The sequence below is a fragment of the Dendrobates tinctorius genome, unplaced genomic scaffold, assembly GCF_039654945.1.
Source record: "Dendrobates tinctorius isolate UK_male_01 unplaced genomic scaffold, ASM3965494v1 ptg000111l, whole genome shotgun sequence".
In the NCBI taxonomy this organism is placed as follows: domain Eukaryota; kingdom Metazoa; phylum Chordata; class Amphibia; order Anura; family Dendrobatidae; genus Dendrobates; species Dendrobates tinctorius.
In genome coordinates this window covers 24,867,902-24,891,770 of record NW_027361779.1, presented here as the reverse complement: position 1 = coordinate 24,891,770, position 23,869 = coordinate 24,867,902, and the positions used below count along the sequence as shown (strand labels likewise).

At 44.6% G+C, this 23,869-nt stretch overlaps 1 protein-coding gene across 2 annotated transcripts in view; it reads right to left on the bottom strand.

Moving 5' to 3' along the window:
* MDN1 (midasin AAA ATPase 1) overlaps nucleotides 1-23,869 on the bottom strand; it is a 476,296-nt gene that overhangs the window by 153,686 nt on the left and 298,741 nt on the right. For both annotated transcript variants that reach the window (XM_073589565.1, XM_073589566.1), the window contains exons 55-61: nucleotides 22,744-22,867; nucleotides 20,049-20,259; nucleotides 19,521-19,749; nucleotides 19,330-19,438; nucleotides 19,001-19,171; nucleotides 12,246-12,460; nucleotides 11,485-11,875 (exon numbers count right to left, since the gene is read on the bottom strand). In XM_073589565.1, coding sequence (XP_073445666.1) covers nucleotides 11,485-11,875; nucleotides 12,246-12,460; nucleotides 19,001-19,171; nucleotides 19,330-19,438; nucleotides 19,521-19,749; nucleotides 20,049-20,259; nucleotides 22,744-22,867 — 1,450 coding nt within the window. The remainder of the gene's footprint in view (nucleotides 1-11,484; nucleotides 11,876-12,245; nucleotides 12,461-19,000; nucleotides 19,172-19,329; nucleotides 19,439-19,520; nucleotides 19,750-20,048; nucleotides 20,260-22,743; nucleotides 22,868-23,869) is intronic.

Genomic DNA, 23,869 nt, shown 5'->3' with positions numbered 1-23,869 from the left:
TCTTTTCTCTTCGCCCATGACAGGCACCGCCACAGTGGGATTCCTTCCAGGACAGGAACCCAACTGAAGCGGGGGAGAGGTGCCGCCCCTTATGTCTCAGTAGGTTCCTGTCCTGGCGGGGCGGATCCCTCTCTCAGGTGGTGCTGTCATGGGTGAAGGGAAAATTATATTTTCACATGATCTGCTGGCCTCTGGTTTTTATGTGTGTTTGTCAGATGTTTTTATCACATACAGAAATATAATTGCAATCATATTATGAGTAGCAAAAGGTTATATTGACAGTTAGAATGAGTTAATGCAGCAAGTCAATATTTGCAGTGTTGACCCTTCTTCTTCAGGACCTCAGCAATTCTCCCTGGCATGCTCTCAATCAACTTCTGGATCAAATCCTGACTGATAGCAGTCCATTCTTGCAAAATCAATGCTTTTATTTTGTCTGAATTTGAAGGTTTTTGTTTGTCCACCCGTCTCTTGATGATTGACCACAAGTTCTCTGTGGGATTAAGATCTGGGGAGTTTCCAGGCCATGGTCCCAAAATCTCTATGTTTTGTTCCCTGAGCCATTTAGTTATCACCTTTGCTTTATGGCAAGGTGCTCCATCATGTTGAAAAAAGCATTGTTGATCGCCAAACTGCTCTTGGATGGTTGTGAGAAGTTGCTCTTGGAGGACATTCTGGTACCATTCTTTATTCATGGCTGTGTTTTTAGGCAAGACTGAGAGAGAGCCCATTCCCTTGGCTGAGAAGCAACCCCACACATGAATGGTTTCAGGATGCTTGACAGCTGGCATGAGACAAGACTGGTGGTAGCGCTCACCTGTTCTTCTCCGAATAAGCCGTTTTCCAGATGTCCCAAACAATCGAAAAGGGGATTCATCAGAGAAAATTACTTTACCCCAGTCCTCAGCAGTCCACTTCCTGTACCTGTTGCAGAATATCAGTCTGTCCATGATGTTTTTCCTGGAGAGAAGTGGCTTCTTTGCTGCCCTCCTTGAGACCAGGCCTTGCTCCACGAGTCTCCGCCTCACAGTGCGTGCAGATGCACTCACACCTGCCTGCTGCCATTCCTGAGCAAGCTCTGCACTGCTGGTAGCCCGATCCCACAGCTGAAACACTTTTAAGAGACGGTCCTGGCGCTTGCTGGTCTTTCTTGGGCGCCCTGGAGCCTTTTTGGCAACAAGGGAACCTCTCTCCTTGAAGTTCTTGATGATGCGATAGATTGTTGACTGAGGTGCAATCTTTCTAGCTGCGATACTCTTCCCTGTTAGGTCATTTTTGTGCAGTGCAATGATGACTGCACGTGTTTCTTTAGAGATAACCATGGTTAACAGAAGAGAAACAATGATGCCAAGCACCAGCCTCCTTTTAAAGTGTCCAGTGGGGTCATTCTTACTTAATCATGACAGATTGATCTCCAGCCCTGTCCTCATCAACACCCACACCTGTGTTAATGGAGCAATCACTGAAACGATGTTAGCTGGTCCTTTTAAGGCAGGGCTGCAATGATGTTGAAATGTGTTTTGGGGGATAAAGTTCATTTTCTAGGCAAATATTGACTTTGCAAGTAATTGCTGTTAAGCTGATCACTCTTTATAACATTCTGGAGTATATGCAAATTGCCATTAGAAAAAATGAAGCAGTAGACTTTGTAAAAATTAATATTTGTGTCATTCTCAAAACTTTTGGCCATGACTGTACTTCGCTTCCAAGCCCCGACGTGTGCCCAAACAGTGGTCCCCCCCCCCCCAGGACAAACTGGACAACAACTTTTGGGGTCCAATTTCTCCTGTTACCATTGTGAAAATAAAAAATAGCAGGTTAAAAAATCATTTTTTGAGGAAAAAAATTATTTTTATTTTCACGTCTCTGCGTTATACACTTCTGTGAAGCACCTGGGGGTTCAAAGTGCTCACTATGCATCTAGATAAGTTCCTTAGGGCGTCTAGTTTCCAAAATGGGATCATTTGTGGGGGAGCTCCAAAGTTTATTCACACAGGGGCTCTCCAAACACGACATGGTGTCGCTAATGATTGGAGCTAATTTTAAGTTCAAAAAGTCAAATGGCGCTCCTTCCCTTCTGAGCCCTGCCGGGCGCCAAACAGTGGTTCCCGCCCCACATATAGGGTACCAGCGTACTCAGGACAAACTGAATAACAACTTTAGGGGTCCAATTTATCCTGTTACCCTTGTGAAAAAAAAAATATAGCGGGCTAAAAAATCATTTCTGAGGGAAAAAAATATTTTTTCTTTTCATGGCTCTGTGTTTATAAACTTCTGTGAAGCACTTGGGGGTTCAAAGTGCTCACTACATATCTATATAAACAACTTTTGTGGTCCAATTTCTCCTGTTACACTTGTGAAAATAAAAAATAGCGGGCTAAAAAATCATTTTTGAGGAAAAAAGGAGATTTTTGTGTACTCACCGTAAAATCTCTTTCTCTTAGACTTTAATTGGGGGACACAGAACCGTGGGTGTTATGCTGCTGTCCACTAGGAGGCGACACTATGCATAATCTGAAAAAGATTAACTTTGGCTCCTCCTCTGCAGTATACACCCCTGGACGGCGTCAGCCTTCTCCAGTTTTGTGCCAAAGCATAAGGAGGAACGTAATCAAATAACATAACCATGCCTGTAAGAAGGCTACTATGTACGAGCTCAAAGAACAATATGAGAACTCAACCATAAACAACGGCCCATAAGGGCAACAGGGTGGGAGCGGTGTCCCCCAATTAAAGGCTAAGAGAAAGAGATTTTACGGTGAGTACACAAAAATCTCCTTTACTCTGTCGCCTAATTGGGGGACACAGAACCGTGGGACGTCCCAAAGCAGTCCCTGGGTGGGAAGCAGTGGACGAATATTGTGTTGACAGTTCCCTAGACTTGGGGTACTGCCGCCTGCAGAACCAGTCTACCCAGGCTCGCATCCGCTGAGGACTGGGTATGAACACTGTAGTGTTTCGTAAACGTGTGTAGGCTAGTCCAAGTGGCCGCCTTACACACTTGTTGTGCCGAAGCCTGATGCCGAATGGCCCAGGAGGCCCCTACTGCCCGTGTAGAGTGTGCCGTGATACCGGCCGGAAGAGGGGAACTGTTAAGTCGGTAGGCCTCATGTATGGTGGACTTGATCCACCTGGCAAGGGTAGCCTTGGAAGCCGGCAGCCCCTTGCGACTACCTTCCGGAAGAATGAAGAGGGAATCAGATTTCCGGAAAGGTGCAGTCCTGGACACGTAAATCCGCAATGCTCTGACGAGGTCAAGCGTATGCAGAGCCCTCTCCACTCTATGAACCGGAACCGGGCAAAGGGATGGCAGTGAAATCTCCTCATTGAGGTGAAAGTTGGACACAACCTTCGGAAGGAAGGATGGTACCGTGCGGAGAACCACCTTGTCCTGGTGAAAGGCTAGGAAAGGCCGTCTGCAGGAAAGTGCTGACAATTCCGACACTCTGCGTAACGAGGTGATCGCCACTAGAAAAACCACTTTCTGAGACAGAATGGAGAGTGGAACTCCTCTAAGAGGTTCGAAGGGTGGAGCTTGCAATGCTGTCAGGACCAGATTGAGGTCCCACGTATCCAGCGGACGTTTGTAGGGAGGAACCAATCGGGAACCTCCCTGGATGAAAGTCCTTACTTGCGGTTTAATAGCAATGCTCTTTTGAAAAAGGACTGAAAGCGCCGACACCTGACTCTTAAGCGAACTTAGGGATAGCTTGGCATCTAGGCCCGATTGAAGAAAACCTAGTACCTTCGGGAGGGAATAAGGGAGTGGGACTTGTCCATGAGATTCGCACCAAGAAAAGAAAGCTCTCCAGGTACGATAATAGAGCTTGGCGGAGGCCGGCTTCCTTGCCCTGATCATAGTTGCAATGACTGCCGGTGAAAAACCTGCCTGGGTTAGAATCCAGGTTTCAAGGGCCATGCCGTCAAATTGAGAGCCCCTGAATTCTGGTGGAAGAACGGACCTTGAGACAGAAGGTCGTGACGGTCGGGTAGACGCCAGGGGGCGTCTGCTGTAAGTTGGACGATGTCGGCGTACCATGTACGTCTGGGCCAGTCTGGTGCGATGAGGATGGTCGGAACTCCCTCTTGCTTGATCTTCCTCACGACCCTGGCGATTAGGGGGAGGGGTGGAAAAATGTACAGGAGTCGGAACTGGGACCAGTCCTGGACCAGGGCATCCGCTCAGAGCGACCGCGGGTCGTTTGTCCTGGCCATGAAATTGGGGACCTTGGTATTGAGATGGGATGCCATTAGGTCCACCTCCGGGGTTCCCCAGCGTTGACAGATCTGGCAAAAAATCTCGGGATGGAGAGACCACTCCCCCGAGTCCATTCCTTGCCTGCTGAGGAAGTCGGCTTCCCAGTTTTCTACACCCGGAATGTGTACCGCAGAAAGTACCGACCTCGTGTCTCCCGCCCAGCGGAGGATATGAGCCACTTCTCTCATCGCCTGGGCGCTGCGGGTCCCGCCTTGGTGGTTCATGTATGCCACAGCCGTGGCATTGTCCGACTGTATCCGTATGTGCGAGGCTGCAAGCAAGTGATGAAAGGCTCTCAGTGCCAAGAGAATGGCCCTGATTTCCAGAACATTGATGGGCAATGTCACTTCCCTCGGTGACCACTTGCCCTGTGCCCTGTGATGTAGGTGCACCGCCCCCCAGCCTGTCAGGCTTGCATCGGTAGTCAGGATCTTCCATTGTCCTGAGAGGAATGGCTTCCCTCGTGTAAGCGAGGTTGGTTTGAGCCACCAATGCAGGGACTGCCTGGTTGATGACATCAACCTGAACTCCCTGTCGAGGGAGAAGGGGTTCCTGTCCCAAGATCTGAGTATGGCTAGTTGAAGGACCCTGAGGTGAAACTGGGCAAATGGCACTGCCTCTACTGCTGCTGCCATCCGGCCGAGGACTCTCATGGCAAACCGGAGAGATCGAGGAGGACTGCGAAGGAGTGTGCGAACTCCCAGACGGATGGCCAGTGTCTTGTCCTTGGGAAGGAGCACCAGGCCCCTGGCGGTGTCGAATACCATTCCCAGGAATGTTAGAGTCCGGGGTTGGGATAGTCGACGATTTCTGTAGGTTGACTAGCCATCCCAGGCGACTCAAGAGTGTCTAGTGTGATTGAGACACTGACCTCGCAGTCTTTGAAAGTGGGAGACTTGATGAGGAGGTCGTCCAGGTACGGGACGACTAGAATGCCTCTTGAGTGCAGGACGTCCATGGTGGCCGCCATGACTTTGGTGAACGTTCTTGGAGCCGTGGCGAGTCCGAACGGAAGGGCGACAAACTGGTAGTGGTTTTGGTTGACCGCGAACCTGAGAAACCTTTGGTGGGCAGGAGCAATTGGTATGTGGAGATACGCATCCTGTATGTCTATGGAGGCGAGGTATTCTCCCTGGTCCATGGATGCAATGATGGACCGGAGGGACTCCATGCGAAAATGACGGACCCGTACGTAATTGTTGAGCTGGTTTAGGTCCAGTATGGGTCGGACGCCACCTCCTTTCTTGGGGACTACAAACAAATTTGAGTAGAATCCTCGGAATCTCTCGTTCGCGGGAACCGGCACCACAACTCCTGATTGAAGGAGAGAGGAAACCGCTTGGTGGAAAGCACAAGCCTTTTCTGGTGGTGTTGGAGGAATAGAAAGGAAGAACCAGTTCGGTGGAACGGAAGTGAACTCTATCTTGTATCCGGAAGACACTATTTCCCTGACCCACCTGTCTTCTGTAATAGGCAGCCAGATTTGCTGAAAGAGTAAAAGTCGGCTGCCTACTGGTGGGGTGTCTTCGGGAGGTCGCGAGTCATGATGAAGCGAAGTTCTGAGGTTTTCCTCCCTTGGGTTTCGCTTGGCCTGCTTTCGACTGCCAAGCCCTGTCCGGTCGCTGCTGCGTCCGTGGGTTGTCCCTGCGTGGAGAACGGTTACGGTTTTGCACTGGGCGCGAAACGGACCAGCCCGAGAAATTCCGAAAGGATCGGAATCGCGTCTGGTTTCTTCGTTTAAACGTGCGTTTCGGTTTTAGTTGAGGGAGAGAAGTACTCTTACCCCCAGTGGCATTGGCTATCATGGTGTCCAACTTTTCGCCGAAAAGTCTTCCAGTAAAATACGGAAGTCGCGTGAGGGACTTCTTTGAGGCCGCATTCGCTTTCCATTCTCGCAGCCAGAGGATGCGTCGGATCGTGATGGCGTTTGATGCTATTCCCGCTACACCTCTGGCGGAATCTAGGGCTGCATGAATCATGTAGTCTGCTACCACTGCTATCTGGACCGCTTGGTCCGAGAGCTTAGGATTTGAAGCCTGAAGACCCTCCTGTAGTTTTTTGGCCCAAGCCAGGATGGCCTTGGCTGCCCAAACTGAAGCAAACGCAGGGCCCAGAGAGGCGCCTGCCGCTTCGAAAATAGAACGAGCCATGCGTTCTACTTGCCGGTCTGTTGCGTCCCTGAGGGTTGAGCTATCCGGTAGAGAGAGTAAAGTCTGCGCTGCTAGCCTAGAAACTGGAGGGTCCACTTCAGGTGGATCTGTCCATTGTTTGGTGTCTTTCTGTGGGAAGGGGTACTTCGCTTCCAAATATTTGCGATTAGCGAATTTTTTCTCAGGCTGCGCAAACTGTTTGGTAAGTATTTTCTCAAACTCATGGTGATTAGGGAAGACCTTAGGTGGTTTCTGAACACTTTCGAAGCAAATCCTATGTTCTGGGACTTCCGGGGCCGACTCTGGAATTTTTAGCACCCGATGAATGGCAGAAATTATGTCCTCAACTAGCTCTGTATTGCTAGGGGGAGAAGGTACCACGGACCTGTCCGTTTCGTTATCTGAGTCGGAGTCACAGATGCCCTCCGAATCCTGTGCCTCGCTAAGGTGATCCCTGGAGGGCGACCTGGGGCGGGGGTCTTCTGTGGTGGGGGATCCCTGTGGTAAATTGCACTGTCTGTCTGTGGCAGGGGACTGCCCAGGAGACCTGGAATGACGCTGTCTCTCCCTGGAGGGGGACGACCTTGTGCTATAGTGCGACTCAGGTGATCGAGACCTGTGGGTCCGCTTACGTCTGTGAGAGTCGGAAGCAGCATGTTCCTGAGACAAGCTGTCCGTTTGCTGTGTACCGTCCATAGCCGGGGCCCGACTCTGCAGAGCTTGCAGCAATGTAGCAGTTAGGCTGTCTATGGACTGTGTCATGGACTGAGACATCTGAGTTGCCCATTCCGGCGTGGCCTGTGACACTGAAGCGTCAGTAGGGACTCCCTGGGGTTCTGACCCAGAGTTCAGGATGCAGTCCCGGCAGTGCGGATACGTGCTGCCACTAGGGAGCGTGGCTTTGCAGGCTGTGCAGAATGCATAGAAACATTCCTGCCTGGTTCTCTTCCTTGAGCCCGGCATAGTGCACAGAGGCTGGCTATAAGGGATCGTACAGGGGTGGCTACGCAGAGGGAACCCACAGAGAGCCTTATAGGAAGTATAGATTCACAGCTGAGTAATGAGAACCCAGCTGTGAGCTTACCCCACCGGTGTGCCCCTAGGTCCAGCACCGACAGATCCCAGTTCTGTGCCCCCCGGAGACCGCTGTGATGCTCCTCTCCTGGATCTCATCCAGAAAAAATGGCCACCGGGACTCTGAGGAAAGGGAGGAGGGGGCGGAGAGCTGAAAAGGGCGCGCTGGGCTGTGTAAAAACGCCCCCTTTCTGCCTCAATCCGCCCCTTCTATGACACTCCAGTGTGTCATTTTGGTCATCCGGGGGGAGGGGAAAAGGCGGCGGCTTCGGCTAGGCAGAAGCCGCGGTCTAAATTAGAGGCCTGATGCCCAGGAGGGCTCCAGAGCGGCGCGGTAGTCCGGGGGGGGGGGGGGGCGGATTTGTACCAGACCCCCCCAGAATGGTCGACTGGATAGCGGTGGGGGTAGCAGGGGTAGCGGTTTCTGTATGTGGGGCCCCTGAAGCGCTATGGAGCCGCTGCTGCTGCAGAGACAGGGACGCAGAAAAAGCCCTGTCTCTGCTGTGCCATCCAGTCCGCACCCTCCCCCGGCCCCAACAGGATCCCTCAGCCGGCCTGGGGTCCCTGGAAGCTGCGGAATGCTGCCTGATCTCCGACCCTACCTGAGGCGTCTCAACCTAATGCCCCCTGCGGGGGATTAGGGAGGGTGCGTCTGTCACCGTCAGGGGGTCTTCATCCTCTCCTCAACCTCAACCCAGACCCCTTAAAGGGGTTGGGGAAGGAGGGGGGTCTCGACCTCGAACCAGGACCCGAGGGACTGGGGAGGGAGCGACATGGGGAATAGCCACCTCGACCTCAACCGGGTACCCCTAATAGGGGACCGAGGAGGGAGCCATGCCGGGAGTCTCGCCGGAGACCCTCTTTTCTTCATCTGTATTTCCGGACGAAAAAAGGTGTGCCTCCTTGCGACACTAAGCAAAAACTGGAGAAGGCTGACGCCATCCAGGGGTGTATACTGCAGAGGAGCCAAAGTTAATCTTTTTCAGATTATGCATAGTGTCGCCTCCTAGTGGACAGCAGCATAACACCCACGGTTCTGTGTCCCCCAATTAGGCGACAGAGTAAAAAGATTTTTTTATTTTCAGTGCTCTGCGTTATAAACTTCTGTGAACACTTGGGGGTTCAAAGTTCCCACCACACATCTAGATAAGTTCCTTGGGGGGGTCTAGTTTCCAAAATGGGGTCACTTGTGGAGGAGCTCCAATGTTTAGGTACACAGGAGCTCTCCAAACGCGACATGGTGTCCGCTAACGATTGGAGCTAATTTTCTATTCAAAAAGTCAAATGGTGCTCCTTCCCTTCCGGGCCCTGCCGTGCGTCCAACAGTGGTTTATGACCACACATGAGGTATCTGTGTACTCAGGAGAAATTGCCCAACAAATTTTAGGATCCATTTTATCCTGTTGCCCATGTGAAAATAAAAAAACTGAGGCTAAAAGAAAATTTTTTGTGAAAAAAAGTCCTTTTTTTTACAGATCAATTTGTGAAGCACCTGTGGGTTCAAAGTGCTCACTATTCATCTAGATAAGTTCCTTGGGGGGTCTAGTTTCCAAAATGGGGTCACTTGTGGGGAAGCTCCAATGTTTAGGAACACATGAACTCTCCAAATGCGACATGGCAACCGCTAAATATTCCAGCATATTTTCCATTTACAAAGTCAAGTGGCGCTCCTTCCCTTCTGAGCCCTGCCGTGCGGCCAAACAGTGGTTTATAACCACATATGAGGTATCGGTGTACTCAGGAGAAATTGCCCAACAAATTGTAGGATCCATTTTATCCTGTTACCCATGTGAAAATGAAATAATTGATGCTAAAAGAAAATTTTTGTTGGAAAAATTAAAATGTCCATTTTTTCCTTCCACGTTGCTTTAGTTCCTGTGAAGCACCTGAAGGGTTAATAATCTTCTTGAATGTAGTTTTGAATAGCTTGAGGGGTGCAGTTTTTAGAATGGTGTCACTTTTGGGTATTTTCTGCCATATAGACCCCTCAAAGTGACTTCAAATGTGAGGTGGTCCCTAAAAAAAAATGGTTTTGTAAATTTTGTTGTAAAAATGAGAAATCGCTGGTCAACTTTTAACCCTTATAACTTCCTAACAAAAAAAAATTTTGCTTCCAAAATTGTGCTGATGTAAAGAAGACATATGGGAAATGTTATTTATTAATTATTTTGTGTCATATAACTCTCTGGTTTAACAGAATAAAAATTCAAAATGTGAAAATTGCGAAATTTTCTAAATTTTCGCCAAATTTCCATTTTTTTCACAAATAAATGAAAAATGTATCTACCTAAATTTACCACTAACATGAAGCCCAATATGTCACAAAAAAACAATCTCAGAATTGCTAGGATGTGTTGAAGCGTTCCAGAGTTATTATCTCATAAAGGGACACTGGTCAGAATTGAAAAAAATGGACAGGACATTAGGGTCAAAATAGGCTTGGTCATGAAGGCGTTAAGGAATTTTTCTAGATGTGTGGTGAGCACTTTTAACTCCCAAGTGCTTCACAGAAGTTTAAAACGCAGAGCAGTGAAAATAAAAAATCTTTTTTTTACTCAAAAATGATTTTTCTTTAGTCCGCTATTTATTTTCCCAAAGGTAACAGGAGAAATTGGACCACAAAAGCTGTTGTGCAATTTGTCCTGAGTATGCTGATACCCCATATGTGGGGGGAACCACTGTTTGGGCGCCTGGGAGAGCTCGGAAGGGAAGGAGCGCCATTTTGGAATGCAGACTTTGATGGAATGTTCTGCGGGCGTCATGTTGCATTTGCAGAGCACCTGATGTGCCTAAACAGTAGAAACCCCCCACAAGTGACCCCATTTTGGAAACTAGACTCCCCAAGGAGCTTATCTAGATGTGTGGTGAGCACTTTGATCCCCCCAAGTGCTTCACAGAAGTTTATAACGCAGAGCCGTGAAAATAAAAAATGTTTTCTTCCCAAAAGTGATTTTTTAACCCCCAATTTTTTTTTATTTTCCCAAGGGTAACAGGAGAAATTAGACCCCCAAAATTGGCATGCAATTTGTCCTGAGTACGCTGATGCCCCATATGTTGGGGTAAACCTCTGTTTTGGCACACTTCTGGGCTCAGAAGTGAGGGAGCACCACTTGACTTTTTGAACGCAAAATTGATTGGAATCAAAGGTGGTGCCATGTCGCGTTTGGAGACCTCCTGATGTGCCTAAATTGTGGAAACCCCTCAATTCTAGCTCCAAACCTAACCCCAACACACCCCTAACCCTAATCCCAACCCTAACCCCAACTCTAATCCCTAACCCTAATGGAAAAATGAAAATAAATATATTTTCTTTTTTTTTTTGTTATATTTCCCAAAAGGGGGGTTATTTACTTTTTTTTCATTTTGATCACTGTGATAGGGTTTATCATAGTGATCAAAATGTACACTGAATGAAATCTTCCGGTCGGCAGATGTGCCCGCCATTTTCTTCCCGAACCAAGATGGCGGCGCCCACCGGAGGAGGCAGGAGGGCCCGAGGACCACCCGGAGGGGGGGGGATTGGGGACCCTATTTCTCTCTCCTCTGATGTGCGATCACATCAGAGGAGAGAGAAAGTGAATGCAAAATTGCGGCTTTTTTTATTGCGGTAAAAAACGACCCAAATCATGTTCTCTGGGATTTCGGCTACCCCAGGCAGCCTAGACCTCGGAGAAAATCAGACTCTGGGAGCGCTATACACTTTTTCTATGGTGCCGTTAATTAGTGGCGCTGTGGTTTAAGTACCCTTTACTACCGCCATTAAAAGGTGTATCGGCGGTCGTTAAGGGGTTAAAGTTAATTTCTATTTAAAATCCAATACTTACAAAAGAAGAAAACCTAGCATTAGAACCTTCATTTAAGCAACATATATCAATACAACAGATGTCCACATCTGGTTCCATCAGTAAATGGTGGTCTACAGAAAATTTCTGCATATGCATCAGGAGCTCTCCTTGTGCATTCAGTGAGTGTGTGCTGCAATATAGCCCTATACTTATTTACCTCTTCTTCTGCATACTGTAACTTGTATTTTCGTTTCACTGCTGGATCATAGGTAGACAGTGGAAGCCAAAGATGAATCTGAAGTATACCCAAATTAATCCACAGAGAGCCACGATATGCGGCTTCAGTGGCCTGAACGTCATCATCAACGTCATCAGCATAAAACTGCTGTAAGCTTGTCAACCAGAGCTTAACAATGTTTTCAGGTAATCTTTCCTCATTAGACCAGTCTCTTAGGATATCCTGAATATAGTAAAACGCAGAGGGATCTTTCTGTGGCAGATGGTCACAATATTGCAAAAATTCTTCTTGTAGACTTTCTGGTACAAGATCTTTCAGAGCAACAAAATGGTGATATAACAGATGACCTTGAAGTCTGGAATCAGTGTTTCTGTAAAAAAGAAATTAAATAATGAAATTCCTTCCTTGGCATATGTAAATGTGATATATGGATAAGGTAAAAAAATAAGCAAAAAATACAAAAAATGCAAATACAGTAATTAATCAGGCCCTTAGTGTTATATATTTTTTGTTTTGTATGTGTATATTTTTCATTTTCGATTTGCGCTTTTAACTATTATTATAATATATAAAATTATAAATTATATAATTTTTTTATTTAAATTTACGTGCGCACTATTTTTTTTTTTTTTAACATTGTCACTTGGCGGATGTTTGGGATGAACAGATGTTTTGGCCGATTCATTAACTGTGACTTTAACAAAAATGCAAGTCATGAGTCGGGTCCTATGATTCCATACCTAAAACTTGCCAAGGAAGAGATTGCCATATTTGTCCAGAGAGTGGAGCTGATTTCATGCAGTTGTTGAAGTCTCTCAACCCCTTCTCCAAGGCTCACACGTGAAGTCAGGAGGACTGGAAGGTCATTCATATCACATGACAATGCCTTGCTGCAACCTGTCAGAACTTCATAGAAGCATTTTGACAACACAGCTCTGTTTAAAATACCAGGACCCTGAAAAATAAGATAAAGACGTATCAAGCAAACTATATAAAAGTATGATGCAGACTGCTTGTCTCACGCCACGAGCCCATACAGGTAAGCGCCTGTCTTAATCCAGCTCATTTTAGACACTGTTCACATGTTCAGGTTTTAAATATAGTAGATAGGGACTGCTTCAATAGGGGTTCCTTGACGTGGTGGAGCAGCTTGGCATACATTTTTTTGCAAAAAAACGTATCGACTAAATACCCTTTATTTGTTGTCATATTTTTATCAGCACTTGCTAACTACTATTATATGTCTTACTGCAAGGTATTTTTGCACATTTTTCATTTTGTGCTTTGTTTGTGTTTCAGTCAGTGGGTGGTGAGAAAATTGTCCAACCGACTTGTTCACATTTGTGCATGTCACATGTGTTTTTAACCCCTTCACTACCAAGGGTGGTTTGCACGTTAACTACCGGGCCAATTTTTACAATTCTGACCACTGTACCTTTATGAGGTCATAACTCTGGAACGCTTCTATGGATCCCGGTGATTCTGACATTGTTTTCTCGTGACATATTGTACTTCATGTTAGTGGTAAAATTGCATTCAAATAACTTGCGTTTATTTGTGAAAAAAACGGAAATTTGGCGAAAATTTTGAAAATTTCGCAATTTTCCAACTTTGAATTTTTATGCCCTTAAATCACAGGAATACGGCACACAAAAAACTTAATACATAACATTTCCCACATGTTTACTTTACATCAGCACAGTTTTGGAACCAAAATTTTTTTTTGTTAGGAAGTTATAAGGGTTAAAAATTGACCAGCGATTTCTCATTTTTGCAACACCATTTTATTTTTAGGGACCACTTCACATTTGAAGCCACTTTGAGGGGTCTATATGATAGAAAATACCCAAAAGTGACACCATTCTAAAAACTGCACCCCTTAAGGTGCTTAAAACCAAATTCAAGAAGTTTATTAACCCTTTAGGTGCGTCACAGGAATTTTTTGAATATTAAAAAAAAAAATGAACATTTAACTTTTTTTCACAAAAAAAATACTTCAGGTTCAATTTTCTTTATTTTACCAAGGGTAACAGGAGAAATTGGACTGCAAGACTTATTGTGCAATTTGTCCTGAGTACGCTGATACCTGATATGTGGGGGGGAACCACTGTTTCGGCGCATGGCAGAGCTCAGAATGGAAGGAGCGCCGTTTGACTTTTTCAATGCAAAATTGGCTGGAATTCAGATCGGACGCCACGTCACATTTGGCGAGCCCCTGATGTACCTAAACAGTGGAAACCCCCCCAAGTGACCCCATTTTGGAAACTAGACCCCCCAAGGAACTTATCTAGATATGTGGTGAGAACTTTGAACCCACAAGGGCTTCACAGAAGTTTATAACGTACAGCGGTACAATTAAAAAATCATATTTTTTCCACAAAAATGATCTTTTCACCCCCAATTTTTATTTTTCCAAGGGTAACAGGACCCTAAAAGTTATTGTGCAATTTGTCCTGAGTACGCTGATACCCCATATGTGGGTGTAAATGACTATTTGGGCGCATAGCAGAGCTCGGAAGGGAAGCAGCGCCATTTGACGTTTTTGGCTAGAATTGAGATCGGACACCATGTCGCGATTGGAAAACCCCTGATGTACCAAAACAGTGGAAACCCCCCACAAATGACACCATTTTGGAATCTAGACCCCCCAAGGAACTTATCTAGATGTGTGGTGAGAACTTTGAACCCCCAAGGGCTTCACAGAAGTTTATAACGTACAGCAGTACAATTAAAAAATCATATTTTTTCCACAAAAATGATCTTTTCACCCTCAATTCTTATTTTTCCAAAAGTAACAGGACCCTAAAAGATATTGTGCAATTTATCCTGAGTACGCTGATACCCCACATGTGGGGGTAAACCACTATTTGGGCGTATGGCAGAGCTCGGAAGGGAAGCAGCGCCATTTGACGTTTTTGGCTGGAATTGAGATCGGACACCATGTCGCGTTAGGAAAGCCCCTGATGTACCAAAACAGTAGAAACCCCCCACAAATGACACCATTTTGGAAACTAGACCCCCCAAGGAACTTATCTAGATGTGTGGTGAGCACTTTGAACCCCCCAGTGCTTCACTGAAGTTTATAACGTCCGGGCGTGAAAATAAAAAATTCGTATTTTTTCCACAAACATGATCTTTTAGTCCCCATTTTTTTATTTTCCCAAGGGTAACAGGAGAAATTGGACCCCAAAAGTTGTTGTCCAATTTGTCCTGAGTACGCTGATACCTCATATGTGGGAGAAAACTACTGTATGGGCACACGTCGGGGCTCGGAAGGGAAGTAGTGACGTTTTGGAATGCAGACTTTGATGGAATGGTCTGCGGGTGTCATGTTGCGTTTGGAGAGCCCCTGATGTACCTAAATAGTGGAAACCCCCCACAAGTGACCCCATTTTGGAAACTAGACCCCCTAATGAACTTATCTAGATGTGTGGTGAGCACTTTGAACCCCCCAGTGCTTCACAGAAGTTTATAACGACCGGGCGTGAAAATTAAAATATCGTATTTTTTCAACAAACATCATCTTTTAGTCCCCATTTTTTATTTTCCCAAGGGTAACAGGAGAAATTGGACCCCAAAAGTTGTTGTCCAATTTGTCCTGAGTACGCTGATACCTCATATGTGGGAGAAAACTACTGTATGGGCACACGTCGGGGCTCGGAAGGGAAGTAGTGACGTTTTGGAATGCAGACTTTGATGGAATGGTCTGCGGGTGTCATGTTGCGTTTGGAGAGCCCCTGATGTACCTAAACAGTGGAAACCCCCCACAAGTGACCCCATTTTGGAAACTAGACCCCCTAATGAACTTATCTAGATGTGTGGTGAGCACTTTGAACCCCCCCAGTGCTTCACAGAAGTTTATAACGACCGGGCGTGAAAATAAAAATATCGTATTTTTTCAACAAACATCATCTTTTAGTCCCCATTTTTTTTATTTTCCCAAGGGTAACAGGAGAAATTGGACCCCAAAAGTTGTTGTCCAATTTGTCCTGAGTACGCTGATACCTCATATGTGGGAGAAAACTACTGTATGGGCACACGTCGGGGCTCGGAAGGGAAGTAGTGACGTTTTGGAATGAAGACTTTGATGGATTGGTATGCGGGTGTCATATGCGTTTGGAGAGCCCCTAATGTACCTAAACTATTGAAACTCCCCACAAGTGACCCCATTTTGGAAACTAGACCCCCCACCGAGCTTATCTAGATGTGTGGAGAGCACTTTGAACCCCCAAGTGCTTCACAGAAGTTTATAACGCCTGGGCGTGAAAATAAAAAAAACATTTTTTTCCGCAAAATTATATTTTTGCCCCCAATTTTTTATTTTCCTAAGGGTAACAGGAGAAATTGGACCCCAAAAGTTGTTTTGTAATTTGTCCTGAGTAGGCTGATACCCTACATGTGGGGGTAAAACACTGTTTGGGCACATGGCAGAGCTTGGAAGGGAAGGAGCACCATTTGACTTTTTCAACGCAGAATTGGCTGGAATTGAGATCAGACGCCATGTTGCCTTTGGAGAGCACCTGATGTGCCCAAACAGTGGAAACCCCCAATTATAACTCCAACCCGAACCTCAACACACCCCTAACCCTAATCTGAGCCCTAGCCCTAACCCTAGCCCTAACCCTAGCCCTAACCCTACCGGGAAAATGGAAATAAATACATTTTCTTTTAGTTTTATTATTTTTCCCTAACTAAGGGGGTGATAACGGGGGGTTTGATTTACGATTTATGGCGGTTTTTATGTTTGGCGGCTGTCGCACGCTAAAAGACGCTTTTTATTGTAAAAATAGTTTTTGCATCACCACATATTGTGAGCTATAATTTTTCCGTATTTTGACCCACCGAGTCATGTGAGGTCTTATTTTTTGCGGGACGAGTTGACGTTTTTATTGGTACCATTTTCGGGCACGTGACATTTTTTGATCGCTTTTTATTCCGATTTTTGGGACGCAGAATGAACAAAAACCAGCGTTTCATGAATTTCTTTTGGGGGGGTGCGTTTACACCGTTCCGCGTGCGGTAAAATTGATAGAGCGGTTTTATTCTTCGGGTCAGTACGGTTACAGCGATACCTCATTTAGGTCGGTTTTTTATGTTTTGTCGGTTTTTTGCAATGAAAACTATTTTATATAAAAAAATAATTATTTTTGTATCGCTTTATTCTGCGAGCTATAACTTTTTTATTTTTTTGCGGATGATGCTGTATGGTGGATCGTTTTTTGCGGGACAAGATGACGTTTTCAGCGGTACCATGCATATTTATATGCGTCTTTTTGATCGCGCGTTATTGCACTTTTTGTTCGGTGGTATGATAATAAATCATTATTTTTTGCTTCGTTTTTTATTTTTATTTTTTAAGGGGTTCGCTAAAGGGGTTAACTAATGGGACAGTTTTATAGGGCAGGTCATTACAGACGCGGCGATACCAAATATGTGTACTTTTATTGTTTTTGTTTTTTTATTTTGAAAAAATGGATTTATTGGGGAATATTTTTTTTTTTTTTACTGATTTATTTAGCGATTTTTTTTAAATTATTTTTAACACTTTTTTTTTTTTTTTTTTTTTTACTTTATTACCTTGTCCCAGGTGGGACATCACTGTCCTGTGACAGATCGCTGATCTGTCACATCACAGATCACTGTGACAGATCAGCGATCTGTCACAGGCACTGCTGCAGACTTCCTCATGCCTGCGCTTTGCAGGCAGTGAGGAAGTCAGCTCCCTGCAGGCCCCCGTCGCCATCTTGGATCCGGGGGCCTGTAGGGAAAGAGCCCCCCGCAGCAGCGCTGCACATTGCGCTGCCGTGGGGGGCTCAGGGAAGCACGGAGGGAGCCCCCTCCCTGCCGATGCTTCCCTTTAACCCCCGGTACACCGCGATCGCGTTTGATCGCGGTGTGCAAGGGGTTAACGTGTCGGGGGCGGTCCGTGACCGCCCCTGACACATTGTGCCAGGTGCCAGCTATGATAATTAGCTGACACTCGGCCGCGATCAGCGGCGCTCACCACGTGGGCGCCGCTGATCGCGATGACGTAATATTCCGTCCATGGTAATTAGGTCCATGGACACATGGACGGAATATTACGTCAATTGTAGGTAAGGGGTTAATCCAGTTTTTTCGTGCTTATGCATGACTTGAGAGACCCCATCCCTCTCTTGTGTGACATGCACAAAAGGAGCTGTCTCACGCCACGAGCCCATACAGGTAAGCGCCTGTCTTAATCCTGCTCATTTTAGACACACTTCACATGTTCAGGTTTTAAATATAGTAGATAGGGACTGCTTCAATAGGGGTTACCTTGACGTGGTGGAGCAGCTTGGCACACATTTTTTTGCAAAAAAAGTATCGACTAAATACCCTGTATTTGTTGTCATCTTTTTATCAGCACTTGCTGACTACTATTATATGTCTTACTGCAAGGTATTTTTGCACATTTTTCATTTTGTGCTTTGTGTTTCAGTCAGTGGGTGGTGTGAACATTGTCCCACCGACTTGTTCACTTTTTTGCATGTCACATGTGTTTTTAATCCTGCTTTTACACTTGCTGTATTTTTGCAGCTCCAATAGATTTCTCTGGGGCCGAAAAAAGACCCGCAAAAATACATCAGAGCGTCGTGTGCTGTAAGGCTGTGAAAAAATATCGAGTTTGATCAATATTTTTCATGGCTCACCGCCTCCATTTAAAACAATGGTACTGCAAAAACATCGATAGCTTGTTTTTGCGGTACACCGTATTTGCGGATTGTCGTTTTTTCCCCTGCAATCTGAGATTTTTTGCGGCCCATTTTTGCGGGAGACCGCAAAAACCACGGCAAGACAGTCCGCAAAAACAGCCCGTAAAGAACCCGGCATGTGTAAAAGTAGCCTTAACGGGAATCTGTCAGCGGAATAACTGCTCCAAAAGACACAAGCGTTTAATTAAGGGACGGAAAAAGTGTGAGTAGACGACAGCACGAGGTGAAAATGTATGAGGAGACTGTATGGTGAGGAACAAGGTAAAAAATGTGTGAGGAGACAGTATGTAGAGGAGGGTGGGAAATGTGTGAGGAAAAAGCATGGGGGGTAGTTGAAATGCATGAGAAGACAGTATAACGTATAGGAAAAAATACATTCTAGTTATCTGAGAAAAATCTGAAGATTTTACTACCAAATTTATACAACACGTTGAAGAAAAATCTGCAGCAAATCCTAAAGTGTGGCAAAAAAACCACAAAAAAGTGCATGTTTTTTTTTGAGTCTTTCCCATTCATTAGAATATGTGAAAATGCTAAAAAAAAAAAAAAAAAAAAAAATCGCTGAAAAGTAACATACTGCAGACTTGAAACGGCTTCAAATCTGTAAGAAAATTATAAGCAATGTGTGCATGATATTAAAAATACTTTGTTGACAGTAGGAAATCCTTCCGTTTTGCAGAAAAAAAAATACATAAAAATGAAGCAAATACTTAACGTGTGCACATACCCTTATAGAGTTGTGCAGTACATTTCTTACAAACCTTCATAGAGAGTTCCATGAGAGATTGGGGAACATTCGCATCGTCCGGGCAGGTGTGTACTTTCCAGGATGACCAATAATCTGGGTCAGTGGTTACAGTACTATTCCAGAAAGATGACAATACGCTGCTGATCAACTCTGCCCACAATAATGCAACATCACCAGAGTTAACCTGCAATAACAAAAAAAACCCAAAAAACTATTTAAGCGCACAATAATGCCAATAAATCACACGTATATGCTGAATAATGCAAAGCTGTAGACAAAAAAAGATCATTTCTCCGTACAGGATACCAAACACTGACTTTTTATATAGAATAGAAAAGATACCTCTGGTTGCTTGCTAAGGTAGCTGAATGCACGAAGCTGCTCTACAGACACTGGCGTATGTTTCAGGCAAAATGCAACCAACTGGTTGAGATCTGACTGTATGTTCTTTCTGAAGAGGAGAAGATCAAGAAGTACTCAACAGACATAACAATTGTGCATGTACTGTTTGCCAAGAGTTGTCACATACTCACCTAACATAGTAAGAATGGGACAGCAGGTCAGTAATCATTTTGTACTGCCACAAAAGCATGAGGTACTCCATTCCAGGCCACATTTGAACGCGGCTTGAAAGCTTTGCCAAACATTCTTGGTTTAGTTGTGGGCACACAGTCCCTTCTTGACTCTCATCTCCAGGACCAAGATGAATACCTTGTTTCTTAACTTGTGATCTCAGTAATTCCACAGACTCAAAAAGATTGTCTTAAAGTAAGAAATAGTATAGGGTTACTTCTTAAGTAAAGAAAATTCTAAATTAGATAAAGTGACTAAAACATAAAAAGGTCTAATCAGAAAGGTCCAGAAAATAATTAAGTAAAATAATTACAGCAGTAAAAAGTTATACTAAAGCATCCAATCATTTAGAAATTAGGGAATTGGTTTCTTTGTGTAAGATAATCCAGAATCTCGAGGCTATAAAGGAATTTAGCAGGGAATGGATTTTTCTACCCTCAGAATATTTGTTATGACATATCTAAATCATAAGATTTATTTTATTTTACCAGCATTGATATCTTCTTGATGATTTGCTTGAAGAACAGAGGCCCAAGTCTCCAGCAGTTTGAACTTTAGTTCCCACGCTGAGCTAGTTGCTTTTAACTTGCACGTCTCCAGCTGCCATGTACTGTCTTGTTTAACTGGCCGCAGGTCTGTGACATTTAGGGGGGCACCGAGAGCTTTCAACTTCTGCACACAATGTACTACACAATCCTCCTGTACGCAAAAATGAAGCATTAAACCAAGAGAGAATTCTCTTACACCACAGAGAAAAAGAACTATTCAGTAACTCAAAATCTATAAAGATGCTAATGCTCAGTCCCGGTACATATATATAGGGCGATATTAAAGGGTTTTTCCACTATTTTTTCTCCTGATTTCATATATTTTCACTCTTCATAAATCGCTTTTCTAATATACTTTCATTACTTGCACTACTTCTATGAACGCATTCCGGTGTGCGTTATGTAATGGTTTGTTGACATGCAGGCACTACTTGTTTGTTATGTCCAATCCGACCCTCATTTGGGCACAGGATTCAGATGGAAAGAGAAAGGCATGTCACTCTGCTCCTGAAGGGAGCGGAGCAGTCTTTAAATGATTGACAGGGTTTCCGAGTACACACACACACATATCAGTCTTCATCGATTCTGCCAATGAAAAGGAATGCTGACTCCTTCAGTTAACAAGATCTGCAAAGTGGTTGTCATTAAAACATAACAGAAGACTCCAAAGACAAACTTTACTGTCCTCTGTACTGACCCGGTCGATGCTTTGGAGAGCAAGTGCTGCAATGTGCTTTCTAAAGCATCGACAGGGTCAGTGCAGAGGACAGTTAAGTGTCATCTAACCTTGACTGCTCAGGCAACCTGTCAATCACTTAAAGAATGATCCATCCCCATCAGAAGCATACTGATCCCTCTTGGTATCTGTTATGATCTCTGTGATTATTGTTATGCTGTAATGTCTATCGTCTGTACAAGTCCCCTCTGAAATGTAAAGTGCTGCGAAATATGTTGGCTCTATAGAAATAAAATGTATTAATATTATTTTTATTACTGACATGTGCAATCATTCTGTCAGATCTAGTTCCTAGATGAGGGGTGAATTGGACGTTACAAACAGCAAGTAGTGCCTACATGTCAAAAAAAAAAAAATAGGACCCACACCAGGATGCGCTCAGATGCAGCTCAGGAAATGAAAGTACTTTAAAAAAGCGATTGAAAGTAGGTCAAATAGTAGTGGGACATTTCTTTAAAGGATTGTCCAGATAATCTATTTATATAATTGCCTTGTAATGTTTTCATTTCCTGTTCTGTCCAGATGTCACCGTTTCCCAGAATTCAAGAGGAGGAAGTTCACCGACCGGCATATTGTGACCCCCCAAGTGATGGGTGTCTCAATATGGAAACTGCTGCTGGTACCAACCTATTGTGCGGTACCACCAGCGGAACACCGTCGCACCACACACACTCTATACGTCGTACGCACGTTGATCCCGGTAGCAGATGCACGACATGTCTACAGGCAGGGGAAGCCGGTCACATTAAAGGGGTCTTCCCACGAACGAAAGTTGATTTTACAAATTGTCTGTGTCTGACCGTGTACAGAGCATACCACATCTCCTGGGCTGGGGAGGAAGCAAAAGACAATACTGACATTACAACAGGGGATCACAGAGGATTCATTTTGTGAGGTAAAATATTTCACTGACTGTTTTTAAACAGTGTTTTACCTCACAAAATGTATCCTCTGCGATCTCCTGCTGTAATGACAGTATTGTCTTTTGCTTCCTCCCCTGCCCAGGAGCGGTGTTATGTTCTGTACACGGTCAGACACAGACAATTTTTAAAATGAACTTTCGTTCATGGGAAAACCCCTTTAAATAGAAATTCCTCCTCACCTGCTGTGCACTGACTGCTTAGTGATGGGGTATACAGGTCAAAAATGAGATGACATGAGAGGAGAAGACAGCAGAAGGGGGAAAGAGAAAGCACAGAGTGGTGAGACAGACAGAGCACAGGGGGGAGAGTGCTCAAACGGGACAGCACATGAAGGGAGAACACCGCAACGGAAGAAGACAGCAGACAAGGGGGATAGCACATGGAGTAGACAGGTCAAAGAAGAGAGCACAGATCGGAGAAGTCAGCACATGGGGAAAGAGAGAGTGAATAGGGGGGTGAGCACATGGGGGGGGGGAGGGGGGAGATTCTCAACGCTGCAAAGCCTGCCCCCATTGTGACATTACCACCCTTCACATGCGATAGCATCGGGCCTCCATCTAGTTGTTTGATAAAAGGGCAAATTGAAAATATTTATTGAAAAGTTTAAAAAAAATGTATGAAAAACTATTGTTTATGCTAAAAAGTGTAAGAGCGAAGGATAATGGAAAGGAATGCATAAAAATACAATTAATAGGCTGAAGAGTGTTTTTCCTTAAAATCTTGTAGACCTTGTTTTGGTACCTTCCAACATTAATGTTCAAGATGTAGTGCCAGTCAAAAGACATTACAATCCAAAACGCCATAATTTACATATGGGTGACTTCAAAGTACACTTTTATTCACTAAACAGAAAATTATTGACAGTAGGACATAACTAAAATCCTATATTTTAAACCAGTAAATAATGGGGCATATGAGAGTATTGAGGTTTCTATGTTGATCAGTATAACTATATGCATGGACTGACTAGAAATACCTTGAATGGTAGCGGTCTACCGAGAACTTTCTGTAACAATTTTATGCTGGCAGGTGACTGAGAAGAGGTTGTAGAGAGACAATCCTGAATATTCAAAGATAAGCACTGGACTTCTTCACAAAGCCTAAAAAAGACAAATGCAAATTGTACCTAGAAACGTATAATCCATGGCCTTCACCAGATGTCCATTTAAATTGTTCTACTCTTAAGGCCCTTTTACATTTAGCGATGCACCAGCGATCCGACCAGCGATCCCACCCGGTCAGGATCGCTGGTGCATCGCTAAATGATCGCTAGTGAGCTTTCATACAGAAAGATCTCACAGCGATGCAGCAGCGACGCAGCGCACGATACTTACCATTCACACACAGCGATCCTGCGTCCTCCCGCCCGCCTCCACGCGTCGCTCGTCGTCACAGCAGGAAGTCTCAGCAGGAAGCGCCCGACGAGAAATGGAGCCGGACATTCTCGCGCGATCAGCGATGGACAGCGGGGGAGCCGGTCGCTGGTAAGTATCACACATAGCGATATCGCTAGCAATATCGCTATAACGTCACAAAACCCCTTTAGCTTTGTATTGCAGGCATTGTATTCCAAGACGACTTACGTCTGTTTTGGTTGTACACACCCTTTCCTAAAGGCCTCAAAATTCAGTTTGTGTTGTGCAGAAAACATAAGCATGAAATTTCCTTGATTAGCAGTAAGTATAAAAGTAAAACTTAGAAATTTCCCTTTTCAGATGCTATGTACTAAAAATATTCTATGCACAAAGGAATGAAATTATAATGAAGACTTGAAGAAGGAAGCGCCAATCTTCTTTGGTCACTGTTGGGTCATTCCATTTCCAGTGAACCAATTCAATGTTCCTCTATATTTTTAATTCTTTTGAGATTTTGTTCTCTTGTAATAGTGTGTTAGAGAATGCAAAATGTGAAGACAAAAACATCTATATACTTTAGTTTTTTTATTCATTTTCAGTTCTGAAAAAAAAAATGCTCAATTGTAGTGCTGTATGCCTCTACGTTTCTACTCATAACTCAGGCCAGAACCAAGATAGAGAAACAGAAAATACACAATTCCACTCAGAACTGTCCAGGCTTTCACCCGATATATCACAAGAGTATTT